The 20,380-nt window shown below is 35.7% G+C and overlaps 1 protein-coding gene across 1 annotated transcript; it reads right to left on the reverse strand.

Moving 5' to 3' along the window:
- Positions 1-327: 327 nt before the first annotated feature.
- On the reverse strand, positions 328-18,153 carry LOC142351084 (NEDD8-activating enzyme E1 catalytic subunit-like). Its single transcript, XM_075403173.1, has 6 exons — positions 17,844-18,153; positions 17,296-17,461; positions 16,866-16,996; positions 7,463-7,715; positions 4,205-4,379; positions 328-732 (listed from the first exon to the last, which is right to left on the reverse strand). Exons 1-6 carry the CDS (start codon positions 18,115-18,117, stop codon positions 412-414), a joined length of 1,320 nt encoding a protein of 439 aa, XP_075259288.1. The 5' UTR covers positions 18,118-18,153; the 3' UTR covers positions 328-411.
- Between the last annotated feature and the right edge of the window lie 2,227 nt (positions 18,154-20,380).

The following is a 20,380-nucleotide window of genomic DNA, read 5'->3' on the forward strand; positions in this document are numbered from 1 at the left end:
AAATAGACCTTTAATAGATAACAATCGATTCAACCTGTACAAAAAATCTGTAAAGGTAAACTTTCCAAAACATTCCAAGAAAAATTTATTTTTTCGTGTTCAAACTATGATTAAGAAACTAGCTCTTATATAATCTCCTGAAAAAGTATAGCAAAACAGCCTATTAAATATTGCACGCTATTTGTATAATTTCAAAATAAACACCTGATTTTAGGCTAGGCAATGATTAACCAATCTGTTCACTTAATGCAGAAGTGATGATATCTGCTGAATTTGAGAATATTTGCAGCTTAAATCAGCTGGTGCAAGAACTACTGGTCAAAACAATTGCACTAAACATCAATTCAAAAAGCATAAATAGCGATCATTTAAACATAATTAACATAAAACAATTGTGCACCACTAAAAGTGTCAACTGATAAAATTAACATGAAATGTCATCCCGAGAGGAGATGATTTGTCCTGCACCTCAAGCACAGAGTTCTGACTAACTTTCAGTTCGCTCAACTGTTTTCCAAAATTCTCTTCCAATTTTTTCTGAATGAATGGCGATCCTGGCATCCAAAGGGTTTTCACATTATCTCCCCCGAAAGAAAGAATGATGCTGGGTTCCAACATTTTAAGGGTTGGTTCCTCTTTTAAGTACGTCAAGAGATCAGCCAATGTTGCATCAGGTTTGAGGTCAATTTTCTTCACTTTTCGACTACACGAAGGACATTCCTCATTGCGCTCCTAAATTTATCGACCGGTCAAGCATTAATGCCCATATGACACAAATGACAAATGAAAAATATGGAAAATATAGCAGTCAATTAAACCCAAAAAAGTGATCAAAACCTGGAAACAAATGATCCTTCGGGACAATTTGAGAACAAATAGATTGAACACTTAGGACATCAACAGCATCTGCAAATCACAGCTGCACACGGCCAGCAATGTAAGCTTCTGAAAGCAACCATTAACTTCGAAATGTCGTATGACACATTTTTCGTACTGTTTTAGTGCCATCTCATGGCATTCAACTACGATATCTTCCATTTTGACGATAAAATTTGATGCACATGCTCGAAATAAAATTTGACGAAAAACACTAAGTCAGCAGACAGTGACACAACTGTAATACAAAAAACCCAAATAGTTGAATAACTGACCAAATTCAAAATTGTATGTATTCTGTTACCCCCCCAGTGTTTTTATATCCCCACGGACAATTTTTTGTTCTTATATAACACGTTACTATACAAAATAGCACGTGAACGTGAGCCAGGGGGAGGGGGAAACAGAATAGATTCACTAAATTGTCTAACTTCGAAAAGCAGGGATTTCAACAAAACATCGAGAACGAACGAGACAGAACTAACGAGATCATAACCACTAACGCCCGGCGAAATGCTCTAACAACTCGCATTAGGGGATTATGAGAGGGGAGGGGTGAGCTGAGTGGGAGGGTCTGAAGGGTGGCCAATCATTCAAGCTGAACGATGGAATGAGGTGTGGGGAGGGAAGGTTAGAGTAAGTTAGAGGGAATGATGAAGTGGGTGAGGGGGGTCTAAGCTGGCATAAATCGCCCCTCACACTGTGGTTTTATATCTTTTCAGCAGCTTCAGTAATTTGTGCAATTACAGACTAGTAAAGATTGAGAGAACTGCTCAACGACTTATTGCCGTTTGGGCTTAGCCAGTTAATCCCGTTTTTGAGGACAAAAAGTCAGCTAATGGGAACGACCCCTTTTTCCATGTTTCAAAGTTATGCAAAATGCATAACGCAGACGCTGGGTTGACCATTTATCAAAAGCAAAAAATTGCATAAAAGACGGACGGGATTAATATAATTGCTACAAACTTCGTTCGAAAGCAATTAAATAATAAATTATGACTAAAATTTTTGAAAGTCAGGGTGCATGGTAAATCCTAAAAAACTTCTGGGGCTCAAGTTTCAAACCACTAAAAATTGACCTCATTAATCGGTTGCTCAGCAGCTTCGCTGAACCCTACACTAATGAAATCTGATCAGACTCAATGCCCTTGGTGGGCGTTCCCATATTGTCCCATTTTTGCGACAAACATTAAAGCGAGTCAACGAACATTCTGGAAGAAAACTGTCGAGCATAAACTTAACAAAGAAAAGGGAAATGCAATTAAAATAATTGCTTCAAACTTCATTCGAGAGCAATTAAATAATAAATTATGACTATAATTTTTGAAAGTCAGGGTGCATTGTAAATCCTAAAAAACTTCTGGGGCTCAAGTTTCAAACCACTAAAAATTGACCTCATTAATCGGTTGCTCAGCAGCTTCGCTGAACCCTACACTAATGAAATCTGATCAGACTCAATGCCCTAGGGGGCGTTCCCATTTTATCCCATTTTTGCGACAAACATTAAAGCGAGTCAACGAACATTCTGGAAGAAAACTGTCGAACATAAACTTTATAAAGAAAAGGGAAATGCGATTAAAATATTTGCTTCAAACTTCATTCGAGAGCAATTATTAGAGCATTAAAACATAGAAATTATTAAAACATTAGCCAACGCAGAACATCACAATCATCTCAAAAAATCTATAAGAAATAGAGCAGATAAAATGATGGTACTGAAGAAATCAAACGGAAGTTGATAGATAGCATTTTTGTAAAATTAAGTTACATATATGCTCTTAGAAAATATATGAAATATAACAGTTTAACGTCTGAGGTATTGCTCTCGAACAACAGGCGGGCATCGATTCGATTCGATTGTTCCGACTGTCAGTTTCAGAGCTCATTGTAGACCAACAAATAAAACTACATAAAAATAGTCGCATTTTTTTTCAAAGGAAAAAGCAAACGGCATCCGATTGTGCGCATATGGTCAGCTGCATAAAAGTATGAATTATAGAACATAAGCGACTAAGGTCGGGCAAATTGCTCTCAAACAACCGGCGAGCAGTTGGCTTCGTCAGTAGCTAGCCAGGTATAGTGAGGCTATCTTTAGCTTAATTGAAGAGGCGTGAGGTGAGCGCAGCGGGGGGAGGGGTGCACGGGGAGGCTAGGGCAACAGTGGGGGGGGGCTAAGGCGATAGTGGGGGGGCTATGGCAACAGTGGGGGGCAACAGCGGGTGGGGGTTGTGTGGGTCAACAGTGGGAAGGGGACAACGGTGGAGGGCGATTTTCGGCTGCACGGGGCCCTAACGGCCTGAACTATGTGCAGGGCTGGGGATTGGGGGGAAGTCAAGTGACAGGGGGCTGATGTGGAGGGGGGACAACCTCTAAGAACCGACCTGCACTCCATTAAGTCTCCAAAACAGTTTCTGTGAATCGCATACTTGAGACTAGTGAGCTGAAAGGCTATAAGAGCATTTAATGCCCACTGGGCGCTACCTGTGTATTTCGTTTTTGAGGAGGAAAAGTCAAATGGGTCGGACAAAAAATTGGTCAAGCACAGGACTAAACCACAAAAGACCGACAGGACTTTTATAATTGCTACAAATTTCGTTTGAGAAACGAATAAACCAACCGAAAAGTCAAATTCATCGAACTGAAAGAGATCCACATTCCTACAATAATTGATTCATACTTGTTGCTTGCCAGGTTTTCAACTCAAGTTTTCCTAGGTTACGTTTAATTTACAATAAACTTCAAAACTCTTATTTTACAAGAGTATTCAAAACTTTTGTCAAAATAAAGAAGCATCGCTCCTAGTGATAAAAATTTGAAATGACCAAAAAAACAGTCAAGGTTTTAGTTCAACTTAACAGAATTAAAAGAGCATCACGCACCTTTCACAGAAAAAAAAGCCCAAATCTACTTTCAATAATAACTCTCATTTCTCTTATAATTTCCTATACCTAACTCGGTTTTTCCCAGCAGTAATATTACCTTATCAAGACTGACCTCACGCCTACTGGGCTGTTTTTCAGATCAGAATAGTAGGTAACCAGAATTGCATGAACGGCAAATGTCACTTGCAGATTTGTCAGGCTGTGGATGATCAAAAAGTTCGTGAAGGGGTACAAACAAGGAACAAACAAACAAATTATATTCTATACATAAAAACGTTTAAATTTAAAATAAAAAAGTTAAAACTGAAACAAATGCCTCATGTTGAAGAAAAAACTGACAAAGAAATCCCTTGAAACTTTCAAATATCCAAGCCTTCTAAATCGAATAGCCAACTTCAAAAGGTTCAGAAGGAAACTAATTCAATTAGGCTATATAACTGACTTACCTGTTCGTACGAAAAAGTGTAGACTCCCTCGCTGTTATTGAAATTGAGCCAATTGTTCAGACCCAAGGAGCAGTTGGATGCTACCTTAAGCACCTCCATGGCACATAAGCCAGCCACTGAGGCATTTGTGGAAGCCACTGCTGGGATGATATGCTTGATTACTCCTTGAGTCAGTCTAAAACATACTTTTATAACATTCAGGCATACAACACCAAAACAATAAAGTGTCGAAAACGTACAAATCTTTTAAGTCGAAATCTTACACTCGAATATAGAACAAGGACATCAACACACGCCTACACAAAACTAATAAAGCAAAAATTAAATTCGATTCAAAAAGTTTACTATGCATTATTTAAGTATTATACGCCGATAATTATTTCCAAATACGCATGACTTCGTTTTAGAGCTCCGCAAAGCACAAAATGGCAAAATTATCTGATGTTTGAATGTTTAAAAAAATAATAAAAAGAGACGTAATGTCTTAAAGTACGTTTTATATAATATTAGATATATCTTTTCCTTTTTTCACTGATCGCTTTATTTAGTGCTATATTTGCTATAATCTCAAGGCTATATATAGACTTCATTTTTCTGCCTTATTAAGATGAGAAAATGTATATTTACTTTAATAATATTCTGTAAACTTTCTCAAGTATATTTTTAAAAACCACTTAATTATCTTTCAATTGATTTACCAATAACGCAGGAATTTCTAATACTGCTAACCTGTATTAAATATTTACAATGTACACTTTTCTATGTTCACCTTATTTGTCCGGCACGTTCCACCACGTGCCAGAAGTTCTATTTATCTTGAGTTAATCTTGATGTATTTGTACAAGTGATTATTGAAATGTAAATACAGCCCTCAGGTCTTAAAAAAGTATTAATCAGAGCGACACAACCAAAATTTTCAAGTTGAAATTCAGCAGTCAAATAATTCAGTCTTAGATTGAAATCTTTTCTTCAGTGACAAAAACTTATAGCTGTTGGCCCTGCACCGAAGAAAAATTGAAATCGCTCAGGCCCTGTATAATTATATCCGCGAAAAGAACAATTTAAGTAACAAAAACTATGCTCCTAAGTAGTTAATTAAATCAGCGAGAAACATCACTTCAACAAACTTAATCCAATAATATAGCTAGCCAAAGGCACTTTACAAGAGACAACTTGTAAGAAAATATCAAATTTTCTATTAAATAGTTCGGGCATGAGGTTTTAATTCAAATAACAATTAACTCGATAAAACAATATCTGTTATATTGTTTTATCGAGTTAAAGGTTATTTGAATTAAAACCTCATGCCCGAACTATTTAATAGAAAATTTGCTATTTTCTTATAAGTTGTCTCTTGTAAAGTGCCTTTGGCTAGCTATAATCGCAAAAAGATTGAATCATCAAAATAGTTAAAAAACCATCAAATTAATCAACAAAAAGACAAAAAGCAACAGAAAAACTTAAAAGCAAGAAAATAGTTTGAAATCAAAACTAAGACCACAATAGTATTCGTAGAAAGTTATTTTCAGTCAAAATGTTTAGGCGGCATTTCAAGCAAATTCTCAGTGCCGCACTGTCCAAATGGACTGAAATCAATTGCAAACAAAATAAAATTATAAAAGGCTACAATCAATAATTTGGACAACTGATGAAAGCAGAGCTGATTTAAACTATAGTTTTCGGGAAAATGATAGACAGATACATGATAGAATGCAGAGAATAAGTACAGGAACAAAAACAAATGAATCAACAAAGACTAGTTCTGGATTTTTGAAAGTTAAAAATCTAATTAAAAAAGGATGTAAAAAACAGTTGAATTTGCTTATTTGGCAAAAAATTAAACAGATATCCTCCTGTATAGATTAAACTGTAAACATAGTTACAAAATTGAAAACAGTAAAAATATTTTGCAATAAAATTGTCAAAATTGTTTTGAAATTGCACTTATGCATCTTTTGTCCGAATTTCAAATACTCAACGCCTACAAAATCATTCTATTATTAGTAGAACAAAATTAGGATCCCTGACATTGCACAAGCAAAATTTTTTGGGAAAAATTAGATAAACTGCCAAAATCGGGCAAGCATGTGTACAATTTTATAAAAAAAAATACCTCACTTTATAAAGTGGCATTCAATGCATGAATTATCAGAAGTAAATTGCCATATGAACTCATTTTTGAAAATTTAGAAAAAAATCAGCTTTAAGATCCAAAAACGGAGAAATTAAATTGAAAAAGCCAAAAAAGAATTTAAAAAATTGGGAAGTATGTGCTCAGTCAGCACAAGATTGACTAGAAAACTCATTTTCAGGACGGAAAAAAATGATGTAGCGCACACAAATTCAGTTGCTGAACAAAGTCACTGAATAGCTGAGCTGAATTGTCTTGAATTTTTGCAGCGTAATCAAATGGTCGCAAAAAAACTTTGATTCAGAATTAACAAACCACAAAAAAAGAAGTTCAAAAACGGCTTGAGCTATCCGTTCGCGGCTATTTATTAGAATTACTAGCAGGCCCGCAAAAGCGTCACTAGAAAATCATTTAAAGGAATAGAAGGTTTCAAAGAACTATACGATTTCTGTTTCGCACCAGCTCGGGCTCCAACAGCCTTAGGTCTTACCGCTTACGCTACCGATGCAAATTGTTTACGGCTATTGCCCTATGTACAAGCAATTTATTTGACTTTTTTGGCTTTGCTATGTTGCATGTATAAGGAGCGCTGACTTGTCAGAAAATGAGCTTATACATGGTACCATAGCCCGTCACAAAACGCATGTATTACGCTGGGCTGCATGTTTTAGGAGCGTTAAAACATGTGAAGATTAGGAGCTTAAACGTTTCATAGCATTCGAGTTAGCATTAATATATAGATGCCAAATAAACTATAAAGGATTGTAGTTATTTTTTATCGATTTATCCTAATTTGCATTTAGTTCTTCGACCTAAATTGCGTTTAATGCAGATTGGTGGACTAAAATAAATTGTGAACATGGTAGTGGCATTCGCTGTATATGCTGACAGGTGATTAGCAGAGAGCCAAAAGTTAAAATTTTGTGCCGCCAATTTGCACTAAAGGGGAGATTATATCATGCGTCGACCTCGACCTCTGATTTGTCAATTTAAAACCCGCAATGACTTGAACGGACAATGATGACCTAATTATCAACTCTTGTCATAAGAATCAATGTGGTTAACCTTTCATATCATGCAACTAATGAACACAGATTTTTGTAGAAAAAAAAGTAATGAGTACCTACCTATATGTGACATTCTTTATGCCATATTGTGCCGCTCTTTCCTGTGCCCTCTTCATTATCCAGGTCACATGATCGGGGTCATCTCCGTCCACCTCTACTCCTGGCCCAAAAGGCTCTTCCTCTGGCCAAGCCATGATTTTGGCATACTCTACACAGTGCTCTGGCAGTCTGGGTGTGTGGGCAATTGTGCAGAGGGGAAAGTTCACCTGAGGAGGGTAGAGGTCCAGTGTACACTCAATGCACGCATTCATTCCTGAAAACATATAAACGGCGAATATATCATCGATTTCAATTTATCCGATACCAATTTCAACATTACGAAGAATTTCAGCCCACATACAATTTTTTCTGTTACTGTTTTGGTGTTAAAATTGGACAATATAGCACAAAATAAAGTCAGCCAGCACCACAATAATGCACCATAATGGCAGTAGTAGAATATCAATTACGGTAATATTTTCTTAAAATTGGCAGTTTCCAGAATTATTAAACTCACTCATTTTTATACTACGCAACCTACGGAACTCCTAAAATATACCGGTTTCCTAGGTGAACAACGATCATCCGAGTAAATTGAAAAACTGAGCGTACAGTAACCAAAAACTGACAAAATAACTCAAAAACTGACAAAAAATTTCTTACGCTTCCAAACACTCAGCTTTCACAATTCACAAAAACAGCAGAATTCTTATTAGTAGCCTGTCCTCTATTCAAGGAATAAGACAACTGGGGATTACGTCGTTTTACTTGAAAAAAAAACAATGCATGAAAACAAAAAACTTGTGAAAAAGTTACTTTTAAAGTATTGAAAATGTAACGAAATCAATTAAATATCACCCATTTCCCTTCGCCGACTTCAAAACCTGCCTGAGTAAGTTGTTTTTGTGCCTAACATCCATCGTACCCTTCAATGATAATTGAAAGTTGATTTGTTTCGATATAGAAAACATCCGGTTGAGTTCTCAAAGTTATTTGAGTTTTCTAAAACAAATTAATTAATTGAACAGAATTTATCTGACACATAATTAATTATTATTTGCGTAAGCCTCACTATTGACATTTATTGACAAAAAAGCCCAATAGGTCAAAGATTGTAGAGAATTTCAAAAAGAGCAAAAAAATTGCTGAAATCATGTGGAACTTATTAAAAAGAAAAAAAATTAGTTTAGGTTCTCTTTTGCAATCAAATACAATATTCAAATAAAAGACGCAACAATTGAAATACAGAATGACAAAATCGGCTTAATAATTATCTAATTCGGAGCCAAAGATTGTACTCTAAACATTTTCAAATGAAAACATAGCTGGCAGATTGCCAGAAAATAGCCGCAATAGATTCGTAGATCGGCAGTCTAAAAAAACAGTAAAAAAGACAGACCAAAAAATTCGTCTTTTCATTGAAGGCTGATCTGTTATATTTTGATTAAAAATCTGTATAAGTTATTGCTGCCTCTATTAGCTGATCTCAAATAAACTTCATTTAGAGTGACACACACCCATTTGACCTTATCTCTTTGAATTAAAGTAAATAAAGTCAATTTCAAAGTGAGGAAGTCATTTTTGAGAGTGAGGTAAGTCAAGTATGACCAAAAATTTAATCACGCGCATGAACAAAAAAACTCGCTCCACTAAGAGCGAAAAATGACGTCACACATGCAATTCAGTTGAAATTGCATGAACGAATGAACAAAAAGTGGCTGTGACGTCATATGGTCGTAACAAAAATCATGACGACGAAATAAAAAACATAGCAGGACAAGTCCTGACGTACAATTCAAAGAATTTTCATTGACTAAACAGAAAACTAGACCAATAACGGACTATGAATGGAGTGGGAAAACAATTTAGAATAAAATCCGATCCAAAAAATCGAAAAAACTGTAAAAATCAAAGTCAAATTGCCGCATGTGAACAAAAAACCAATAGCGAGAAAGCGAATTTTTGTTCAAACACCGTTTTCTCACTCTACTTTAAATTTAGAGCGAAAAAATTTCACGCCGCAGAACAACTCGCTTTTTCGCTCCACTTCCTGTTTCGGCGTGACCAAAATCACTATTCCAATTTGACTTCAAAAATCATGAAAATGTGTGAACAGATCTTAATAAAAAAGACAGCGCCCCAATACAATTCAAATTCTTTGAATTGTAAAAAACCAAGAGAGGGCCAATAATAGCCCCATCTATCGCTGTGCGGCTATTAACAAACTTCTACCGCCTTAAAAGCTGTTGGTGGAGAAAAGAGCGCTAACTGATCACTTTAGACGATAAAACAATACAAAACTGATCCAATAAAAATTGTTAGAAAATAGCTCAATTTCGCGTAAAGCTCAATTTTGCGAAACAGCCGAAAACGTGGAAAACTTCCAGCCAAATGAACAAAGGACTTCTAGGAAATTACTCCTTTACACAAATGCTCTTAAACGGGCATTAACCGATTATTACGAGAAAAAACGATGTTTTATGACCATTGCTTTTGTCAAATTGGGACAAAATGGGCGAAGTTGGTTTGTAGCTCAATTTGTTAAAAAAGCGGATTTTTTTTAAAACGAACCGTTAGTTAAGCAAACAAAGTCTGAGGAAACAATTCTGCAATCAAATTTTATCTTTTAAGTAACACCAGTAGCAATATGTTTATTAATATTAACAATTGAAAATAAAAAATAACAAATTTTTTTTATTTGAGTGAAAAGAACTGGGAAAATGAACAAAAACAGAGAAAACTGGTCTAAGGTTCACAAAAATTTTCTACCTTAATATCGCTGCAAAAAAACCTTCCTATCACAATATTCTACATTTGGCAGACTTTCTGATTATTCCACTCAATTTTTTCTACCTCAAATATATCCAAAATTGACTGAACAAAAACAAACAGTTGAGCATATAGTTCCTCCCCACACTATGTGGGTCGGAACAAAGAAAACTTTGAAATTGGCCCTTTTTGAAGAAATAATTTCGGTGCTCGCGTGCATTAAATTGATGAGCATGAAAAGGTCTCAATTGGAACCAGCACTAAAGCTGATCAGACTAAAACAGTGAAATTGCATTTAACAGCCGATTCAAATAGCTCGAACTAAATATAGATGGATCGTATATGAATGTCGTCATAGTATATATTTAATTAAAATTTGTTTGGCCAAGTTTGCGTACGAAAACTCAAACCAGTCCTTTAAAGCCAAAACCAACAATGAATTGATCAGTCGTATTTTTCAATCGTATAGCTCGTCGTCAAAGTATTTTTAAAGACTATATCAAATTCTTTAATGGTGCTTTGAAGCAATAATATTGAGTGCTACATGTTTAAGCACAAAACTTGTGACCAAACTAAATTTAAAAGATGGCCTGCAGATTGCGGAGGTTACCTCTTCCATAACTACACTTCAGCAAAAATTGTTGAAAATAGCAGATCACTGACAACACGAATCTTAGTTTTCAAGTCGATTATTCAGAAAAAAATCAACGCTCAAACAAACGCGCAAAAAACAATAATTTATTAGTGCAGCTTGAATAAATAATCATAAAAAGCAAAGTTTGAGAAACATTGAAAGTTGTCGGAAAAACGTGAACAGCACAATTTAACACTCAAAATGCCATTTCTGGGCCAGAAAAACGCTACAGACTAGAAAATAGCATTGTAATAGCATGGTTGACTCCAAGTATTAAAAAATAAACTGATGTGGAGAATTGAGAGCTAATTTGGCTAATTAGTTTTCTGTTGCATTGATTTAAAATCCAAATGAACTGTAAAGGCTATCCAAAAATTGCAATCCACTAAGAGATGCCCCGGCTGGCCTTAATATCTCCAACATAGCTGGCAGATTGCCAGAAAATAGCCGCAATTGCTTCGTAGATCTGCAGTCCCAAAAAAAACAGTAAAACAGACAGACCAAAAAAATTCGACTTTTCATTGAAGGCTGATGTTATATTTTGATTAAAAATCAGTATAAACTTTTTGCTGCCTCTATTAGCTGCTCTCAAATAATTTAGAGTGACACACACCCATTTGACCTCATCTCTTTGAATTAAAGTAAAATTAATTCAATTTCAAATTGAGGAAGTCATTTTTGAGAGCGAGGTAAGTCAAGTGTGACCGAAAATTTAATCACGCGAATGAACAAAAAACTCGCTCCATTAAGAGCGAAAAATGACGTCACACACGCACTTCAGATGAAATTGCATGAACGAATGAACAAAAAGCAGATTTGAAGTGGTTGTGACGTCATATGGTCGTAACAAAAATCGCAACGACGAAATAAAACATAGCAGGACAAGTCCTGACGTACAATTCAACGAATTTTCATTGACTAAACAGAAAACTAGACCTAGAACGGACTATGAATGGATTGGGAAAACCATTTAGAAAAAAAACCGATCCAAAAAACCGAAAAAATCAAAGCGAAATTGCCACATGTGAACAAAAAACTACCGAGAAAGCGAATTTTTGTTCAAACACCGTTTTCTCACTCTACTTTAAAATTAGAGCGAAAAAATTTCACGCCGCAAAATCACTCGCTTTTTCGCTCCACTTCCTGTATTGGCATGACCAAATTCACTACTCCAATTTGACTTCAAAAATCATGAAAATGTGTGAACAGATCTTAATAAAAAAGACAGCGCCCCAATACAATTCAAATTCTTTGAATTGTAAAAAACCAAGAGAGGGCCAATAATAGCCCCAGCTATCGCTGTGCGGCTATTAATAAGAAGAATTAAAACATACAAGTGCACGTTATAGCCGAAAGTCAGGAGTGCCAGAAGTTGTTATATACATCGCCAGAAGTTGACTTTCATTGACTTTCGTGATTTTAAAACGTTTACGCTGCGCGTTTTAAGCAAGGTGACGTGACTCTGCAGTCACTTCGAACCTCTGGCTTAACATCTCGACGTCTGGCCAAAATAAGGAGGTTAGCCTCACTGGGCAGATGCAGGTGGCGGGGGCTTGGTTGATGGAAAACGAGGGAGGGGGCAGAACCAATAGGCCCAAACTTACTCATATTCACTTAAGAGCTAAGGAGACTAGAGGGCTCTAAGAGACTTGAACTTTCTCGATTTTTAACAGTTTATACCGTTTTTGAGGCCAAAAAGTCAAAGCCTCAGAAGAACAATTGATCAAGCAAAAAATTGCATATAAATCAAATATTTGATACGAACATTGTTTCAGAGTAACTAAAAAAGTGAGGCTAGCAACTGATGACAACGAAGAAACAACACACAATGCAGTCACTGCTGTTCAAAGCAAATTGAACAACTTAACTAAGATTGTCGGAAAATAGCCCATGACCGCGGTTGAATTTGAATTTAAGAATAAAAAACTGAGAAAAATTGATAGCTGCACATAAACATTTGTAAAGTGCGAACAATATTGCTTTCATTTAATAGTTAGACAGGGCTAGTATCAATACCAAAAAGCGTTAGAGACAGTAACTAATTACAATCCAAAGAATTGAATTAAATAAGAACCTAACAATCAACAATTTTCTAGCATGACATCTAACTATGACATTCAACAAAGCAGATAGCCTAATATGCGCAAAAAAGTGATAATTAGTAAAAATGGAGTCGGAAAAGAGAGTCTGAAAAATGGAGTCTTAAAAGTTCAATTAAAACAACTCAGGACAAAAAAATTACCACTACGCTTCCTTAGAAAGGATACACAATACAAAAAACAATAGCAAACAATGCAAAAACGGACATACCCTTAAATCATTCATCGAAGCGTAACAAAGTACTTGAGTATTTATAGATGCGTTGCAAAAAACGAGACAAAACAAAATGAAAGCAAAATTCAAAAATGCAACAAAAACCTTTCCAAAACAAATGGTACCTACGTCAATGAAAACGATAGAATTAGCTAATGCATTTGCCATGAACTGGAACAACCAGTTTGATTATATAAGCCCCATTAGCAACCAATGATTGATATGATGATTAATCAGATTTGAATTGTAAATTTTCAGTATTTCTGTCAATTTTCCCAAGAAAATAAAATTTATACCAACACAACTTTAGTCAAGTAGTATTTGAATATTCCTTAGGTAACAAGCTTCTATTCAAATTCCACTTAAAGCATTAAAACAAAAAACAGGCAACAAATTATTAAATTTTGTCTAAAAATCAGCAAAACTGATCAAAAACCTCCAAATTAGCATTTAACTCAAATTCTTGAAACCTTCAATTCCTATCAAAACAAGCCTAAAACTAATACAATATCATAATCAAAACTCATAACCATCAAAATTTGAAAAAAATTGCTTTTAAAAGCCGCACGTGAACAAAAAAATTTAACTCGCTTAGAAAATTTTTTCACGCATCAATTTCTCGCTCTCTCAAAAACAGCGGTAAGAAAAAAACCACTCGCTTTTCGCTCCACTCTTCACTTTTGTTCAGCACCAAAATCTCTCCAAATTTCACGCGTTTCATTTCCCGCTTTAAAAACTAACTTCAATAAAATTGATTAAACATAACCGACTAACGTCGGGCGAATTGCTCTCAAACGACCGGCGAGCGGTTGGCTTGTCAGTAGCTAGCCATGGGGGAGGTGCACCGGGGGCTGATGGGGGGCAACACTGGGTTGGGGGGCAACAGCGCGGTGGGGGGTGGAGGCAATAGTGGGGGTGGGGGTCAACAGGGGGAGTGTCTCAACCTCTAAGAACCGCCCTTCACACCATAAGTATAAGTACCCCAAAAAGTTTGAGCTGAAACAGAGCTGAAAGGCTCTAACAGCACTTAATGCCCGCTGGGCGCTACCTGTTTATCCCGTTTTTGAGGACGAAAAGTCAAAAGCGTCAGACGAAAAATCGGTCAAGCGAAAAATCGCATAAAAAAGACCGACAGGACTAATATAATTGCTACAAACTTCATTTGAGAGCAATTAAAAAAGGACTTCAATACTCCTCTTCGAGTCGAAAAAATTAGGAGCGCTACAATAGCCGGCTGAGAAGCTGAGGAGGCTATTAATAAACATTAAGTATGAACTCAAAACACTGATTAGATTCATACATTCCTCACTATCAAAAGATGAGAACCATCATTAACAAAAAAAACATACCGGGCAGATTGCCGGAAAATAGCCGCCGTTGATTCCAAAAAGCATGATTGGGATTGAACGAATAGAAGATATTGAAAAAAAAAGATTTTTGTACAAATAAAATTTTTAAGTCCGATTTATTTTGATGGCATTTCGTAGCTGAACATAATTCTGTTTCTTAGAGAGAGGCTACAGGGGCTACTATCAACACCAATAAACATAAGAGATGGTAACTAAGACTTATAGGAACGACGTTCAAAAAGCGGGCATCTAAAATTGGGCTTTATGGGTTTATCCCGTTTCTATTTCTGACTTCAATTTTTTATACTGACTCTGTTCATTTTGAATTGCTTTGCTGAGCAACTGATGTTCAAATTCACTTTTTGCAGAATGAGAGAAGAGAGAAACTAGCCTACAGAAGTCAAAAAGATTTCACGCAAAATGTCGAAAAAGCGGCAAAATGGTAAAGCGACAAAAAAGTTCGACGAAGTAAAAAAAAATAGGAGCGCAATAATAGCCGGCTGAGATGAGGGCGGCTATTAAAAACTACGAAACTGCGAACGACTCGAAAAATTACCAGTAGAGGTAGCCAACTGGCTAGATTTAATACCATCAGTCTAACACGACCACACTGCATAGAATAATCCGCCTTCCTTGCCCTGTTGCCCAGATGTTCATGCCTCTTCTGGTCCCCAAACCCGGGGACCCCATTTCATTCACCATGGCGTAGATGCAGAAAGGTCGCCGCACCACAAGCAAGTTGTGGATAGGCAGTCACACTACTACCATATCTATTTTTGTTAAGATACAAAAGCAACTAGGGTACCAGTTAAAAACGGCAATAAGCGCCTTATCCGCCAAAATTACCTGCGAATTGCAGCTCCGTGCGACAGCTACAACAACTAATAATTTCTGAAGTTGTAACAAAGTAGTTAAAACGTTTATATTTCAATTGAAACCTATTACAAACCTTCCATAGCTCTTCATTAGAAAGCTAATAAGACCAGTCATTTAGCCATAAAAGAGACTACGAAACAGGACCACAAAAGAACTTCAAAAACGCGCAAACAAACAATTGCTTTGAAATTAGTCCTTTTACTGAACAACCTTTTTCCAATTAACTGATTTGGATTTGATTGTATTGATGCAGCCACCGATAGTCTTTGACAATCGATGAGCATTCCGTTCCAAAACAACCATAACTAAAGAAAAGAACGCTGGTTAATGCTCGGACGCCAATATTTTTCCGAGCCCTCTTATTCCCAATGGATTCGACAGTCAAAAATAAAGAGGAAATTCAAATTTATTTCAATTCAATTTATACCATTATTAATTTATTATTGTTAATATATACAATTATTGTTAATTTATACCATTCTTAACCAAGTTAGCAAAAAATTATCTGATAATTGATCTGTTAATTGCATAAGCGTCAAAATTAAAGGCAACTTAAAAAAATAAATGCCAGTACAAAAACTGAACTTCAATTCAAATCCCACTAATCGAATGTGGAAGTACAAAAAGCCCTTTATAGCTTAAAAAAGGGTTTTTAGTGTGAGTGCTTTTGCTAAACTTGAAAACTTAGCAAAGCTTGTGCTTTTGCTAAACTTTTGACAGCTTAGCAAAAATTGATCAAACTAAGTCAGGCAAGAAAATCAGCAAACCATTTGGCTTTGGTAAAAAGTTTTTGACAAAAAGTCAAAATTTGAGTGGAAACTATGGGAAAAGTGAACAAAATACAGAAGATCAGCTGAATGTCCACAAAACAACTTTTTTAATATCTCGGAAAAAAGACGAAATTGTAAAACAGTTCAAATAAATTTTCTATCCTTGACGGATGATACCAGTTTCTTTCGATGTCAAATAAATAGATCTGCCAGAATTGACTGAATAAAAAACAGGTTGAAAATTTATTTCCTCCTTCACTATGTGGTTCGAAACAGAAATAGAGTGCTAATAAAGATCTTCTGTTTGTATCCTTGGAGAGTAATAGCATTTTATTGGGACACAACGTAGAAATTTTCTACACTGTATACGGAATTCCGTATGATGCCAATCATCTCTTCCTCCAATCAATATTTCTGGGAAAAAAAACAGAGTAAAAAAGTCAGGCTAGCATATAGTTCCTTCCCTCAACACGTGAGGTCGGAATAGTTAAACGATCAGATCATTGAACAAAAGATTAACTGTCAGTCAGTCAGCAGAGGGCGGGGATGTCGACTGACGCCCGCCTTCCAGTTCTCAGCTGGTTTTTTAAAATTGTAAATTTAGCGTTGCTCTCCCATAAGCTTTATCGCAACGATTCTAAATGAAGTTGTTTTCATAGCAAACTAGGATACAGAGTCTGTATCTGATAGCAAACATAATTGAAGTCATTCACCTGGGTATATGGCTCTAACACTGCCCTTGAAGCCCTCTGTGCCTCCGTCAATCAGTGGCTTGATGGTACCTGGATTGACATTGCCATCTGAGTCGTACTTCAGCAAAGACAGCAACATTTGCTGGATCCACCTAAAAACAGACCCCATATGTAAAAAGACGTCAAAAAATTCTCAGAATAAGAATGACAAAACTATCTAGAAATACAAAGTGAAACTTCAGAAACCATATAAAAAGATACACTTCGTATTTAACAAATAGCTCCGTACTTTGTTCAAAAACGTTAAATGCAATATTCAGCATGATGTTCTAATGGGGGAAGGGGGTGGACTTTTAACCTTAAATGCTTTTAATTAATAATTATTTGAATAAATAAAAATTTGCAAAAACTCTCATAAAAAAATTAATAACAAAAATATTATATTTTGAACCTTCTGGCAGATATGCTGTCCAGACCGCATACAACGATATGAAATCCTTCGTAGAAATCAGGCCCAAAGTCCTCAATTCTGTTAAAGTGAGCGGTCACATGACAGGTGGGTACTCTTTTGTTCACAAAATTAGCAGCTACTTCAGCCTTCGGTTTGCCAATGTCCGCTGAAAAAAAAACATATTAATTATTGACAAACTAATTTCATAAACTGCCTTTGATTTAACAATGATATACCGAATTTCCTTATGTAAGCCCAGAGGTTCGTCGATTACAACCTTTTTAGTCCTTGAATAGATAAAATTCATAACGTACGCTTCTCTAATCTTTGCTAATATGTGATTAAATTCTCACATCCGATTGTGCATGTCATTTAGTCTATAGCAATAAGTTGTGTGCTCTCAAAAAGTTTTTCAACCGACTTTGCTGTTACAGTAGTTGTTATTTCCTTATATTCTTTCAACGTTGCTTCCAATTTCTTCAAGGTTGCTTAAAATCTTTCAACTAAAATTCAACAGAAAATTCAAATTGGAACAGAATTAAACTAACAGTGCCTAAATAAAAACTGTCTATTCAGGTTCGACAAATCAATCGTGTCCATATCAATGACGTGTAAATTTTTGAAACCCAACAGAGCCAGATCCTTCAGTAGCTCACAACCCAGCCCTCCGGCTCCAAGCACCAATATTTTGATAGCATCTCGCAACGCGGGGAACAGTCGAGGGTCAGCCTCGAACATTTGCTCATTTGAGAAGGCAGGCGACGGACGCTCTAGAAGTCTCTGCACCTCTATGAACTGTCCATCTAAGGGCTCACGTGCCATCTTAACGTCGCCAAATCTGAAAAGTGTCCTAGGTTTACCTTGAGGGATCTTAATCTGAATATACTCTCGGGCTTCCCACCTGACAGGACATAGGTCCCTTTGGATGTCCTCCGGGCGATCATTGATTGTTATTAATTCAACATTCAAAGGAATGGTGAAATTTTTATTGATAAAGGTCTCAGTCAATTACAGTGAGTGTTAACTCCTCGAGGTATAAGCATAGGTCATGCTAACTTTAACACCCAAGATTGTGACTAAATTTTGCAACTTTTGTTTATGTTTTGTATTTTATAGGCGCAAGATGTAAAGAGAACTATTAAAAAAATCCGCAGCTTCCAGATTTGCTACTTATTGGACTCTTAGGAGGCAAGTTTTTGAAATCATTATCATTTTTTAGCAAGCTTATACCAATTTGTTTTTTTTAACCAACATACTCCTTTTCCATTTTGGTTTGGCTGTTGAGAGACCAATTACAATTACAATCAAACTGAAGTTGAACAAGTGCCTCCAATTTGACCCAGGGTATTTTATTATTCAGCAACTTGCTACTGCCAACCAAAAAAAACTTATCTTAATATTCTCCAGCAAAAGATGAAAAAATTTAGACTCGTTAAAAGACAAGGATATCCTTTTATCAAAAGAATTACTCCCTCTCACACACGAGATCAGACATAGAAACGACATATACATGCATCAAGTATTTAAAAAAGGTAATTTGAGGCGGGGGTGGCGTATGGCGACAATGTTTTTCAATAGATTTTCGGTAGCGAATATTGAGAGCAGCTACAATTGATCTGATGTTCGTTTTTTCTACAACCCAACAAAAAATTATTGTTTTTTTTTTTCAAAGATGCGTTCGCACATCTTAATTTTGAGAAAATGAAGCAAGCGTACTAGCCAAAACCAGAAGTCATCAATGCACAAAAAAATAGATTCATTTTTTAAATTCATAGGCACTTCAATGAAGACAACTAGCAAAATAATAACTCAGCGTCGAGGTCGCTACTGATTATTTCTCATGCAAGGAAAATTAGTTTGAAATCATAATCAAATTTTTACAAAGTTTTTAACAATTTGTTTTCTTTTGTCGAAATTACTCGTTTTTCTATTATGCTTGAGCTGTTACATAGTACTACGTAGCCTTGGAAAAGTCGGTACTGGTTATGAAGATATTTAAAAAAATGAAATTAGTAGTAACATTTGCATGTTCCGAAAAACTTCATTTTCTATATACCAAACAAAACCGACTAACGTCGGAAAAATTGCTCTCGAACGACTAGTGGGAGCTCTAATCTATTGCAGCCTGCTTCAAACCGGAGGCAAAACTGAAATCGCTATGGGGGGTTTCAAATGACGTCATTAGAGGTTATTATATACCAATATAACAACTAATAAAATTTTGTGCAAAGCAACACGTTTACAATAATTGCTTTAAACGTTTCTCAGCCATTATTTTTGCTTTCACACAATAAAACTTTCCGGCGTGTTCCGAGTTTTCATCTAAAAACTATCAGCATTTTTACATGAGCAACAAAATTATTGAGAAAACTGAATACGGGCTCAATTCAAGACTAGTTCAAACCAATTAAAAATATCTTGGTAAGTAGCATCCAAACTATGGTCGTACGAAACAAAAACAAAACACATTTTTAACAAAAAATTCGTAGCTCTAATAGCGGAAATTCTCATTTCTGAAATTTGTGCTTCATGAATCAACTCTATTTCAATCTACCAGAACTTACCATAAAACGTTTTATTTTTTCAATACATAAATTTAGTCTGTAATTGAAAAACTTCTTTTTGTGATAATTATCAGCATGATTAAAAAACTATGGCTCTGCTTACTTAAATTCTACAGCTTAAGGGCAAAAAATGACAAAAGGGGGCAAAAATTGACAAAAAGGACTGAAGTGAAATATCTGAATATATATCTGTCTGATAGTTAACGATCTCCACAATCAATCGAGGTTGAACATATGCTCTCTCAAATGGCCCAAGCTAATAAATACTATGCAACTTTAAATATAGTTATTAAATACTAGAGACCACCAGCCAAAAAACTACTGTAGATAGTTGTAGTAATTAGCCATTTACAATATCCAGTCCTACTACTCAGCCTTATTACAAACATTGTTACCTTACAAAAAAGGCTAAGCTGAGCCGTAAAAGAGTACTGTCATCGTTCAAAATACGAATATTCTAGATATGGAGCGCCAATAAAACTACCTGTTTCTCGCACGAGCTATTTCTCTGTAGTAACACT

Source organism: Convolutriloba macropyga, chromosome 1 (genome assembly GCF_964194025.1).
Source record: "Convolutriloba macropyga chromosome 1, txConMacr16.3, whole genome shotgun sequence".
Taxonomy (NCBI): domain Eukaryota; kingdom Metazoa; phylum Xenacoelomorpha; order Acoela; family Convolutidae; genus Convolutriloba; species Convolutriloba macropyga.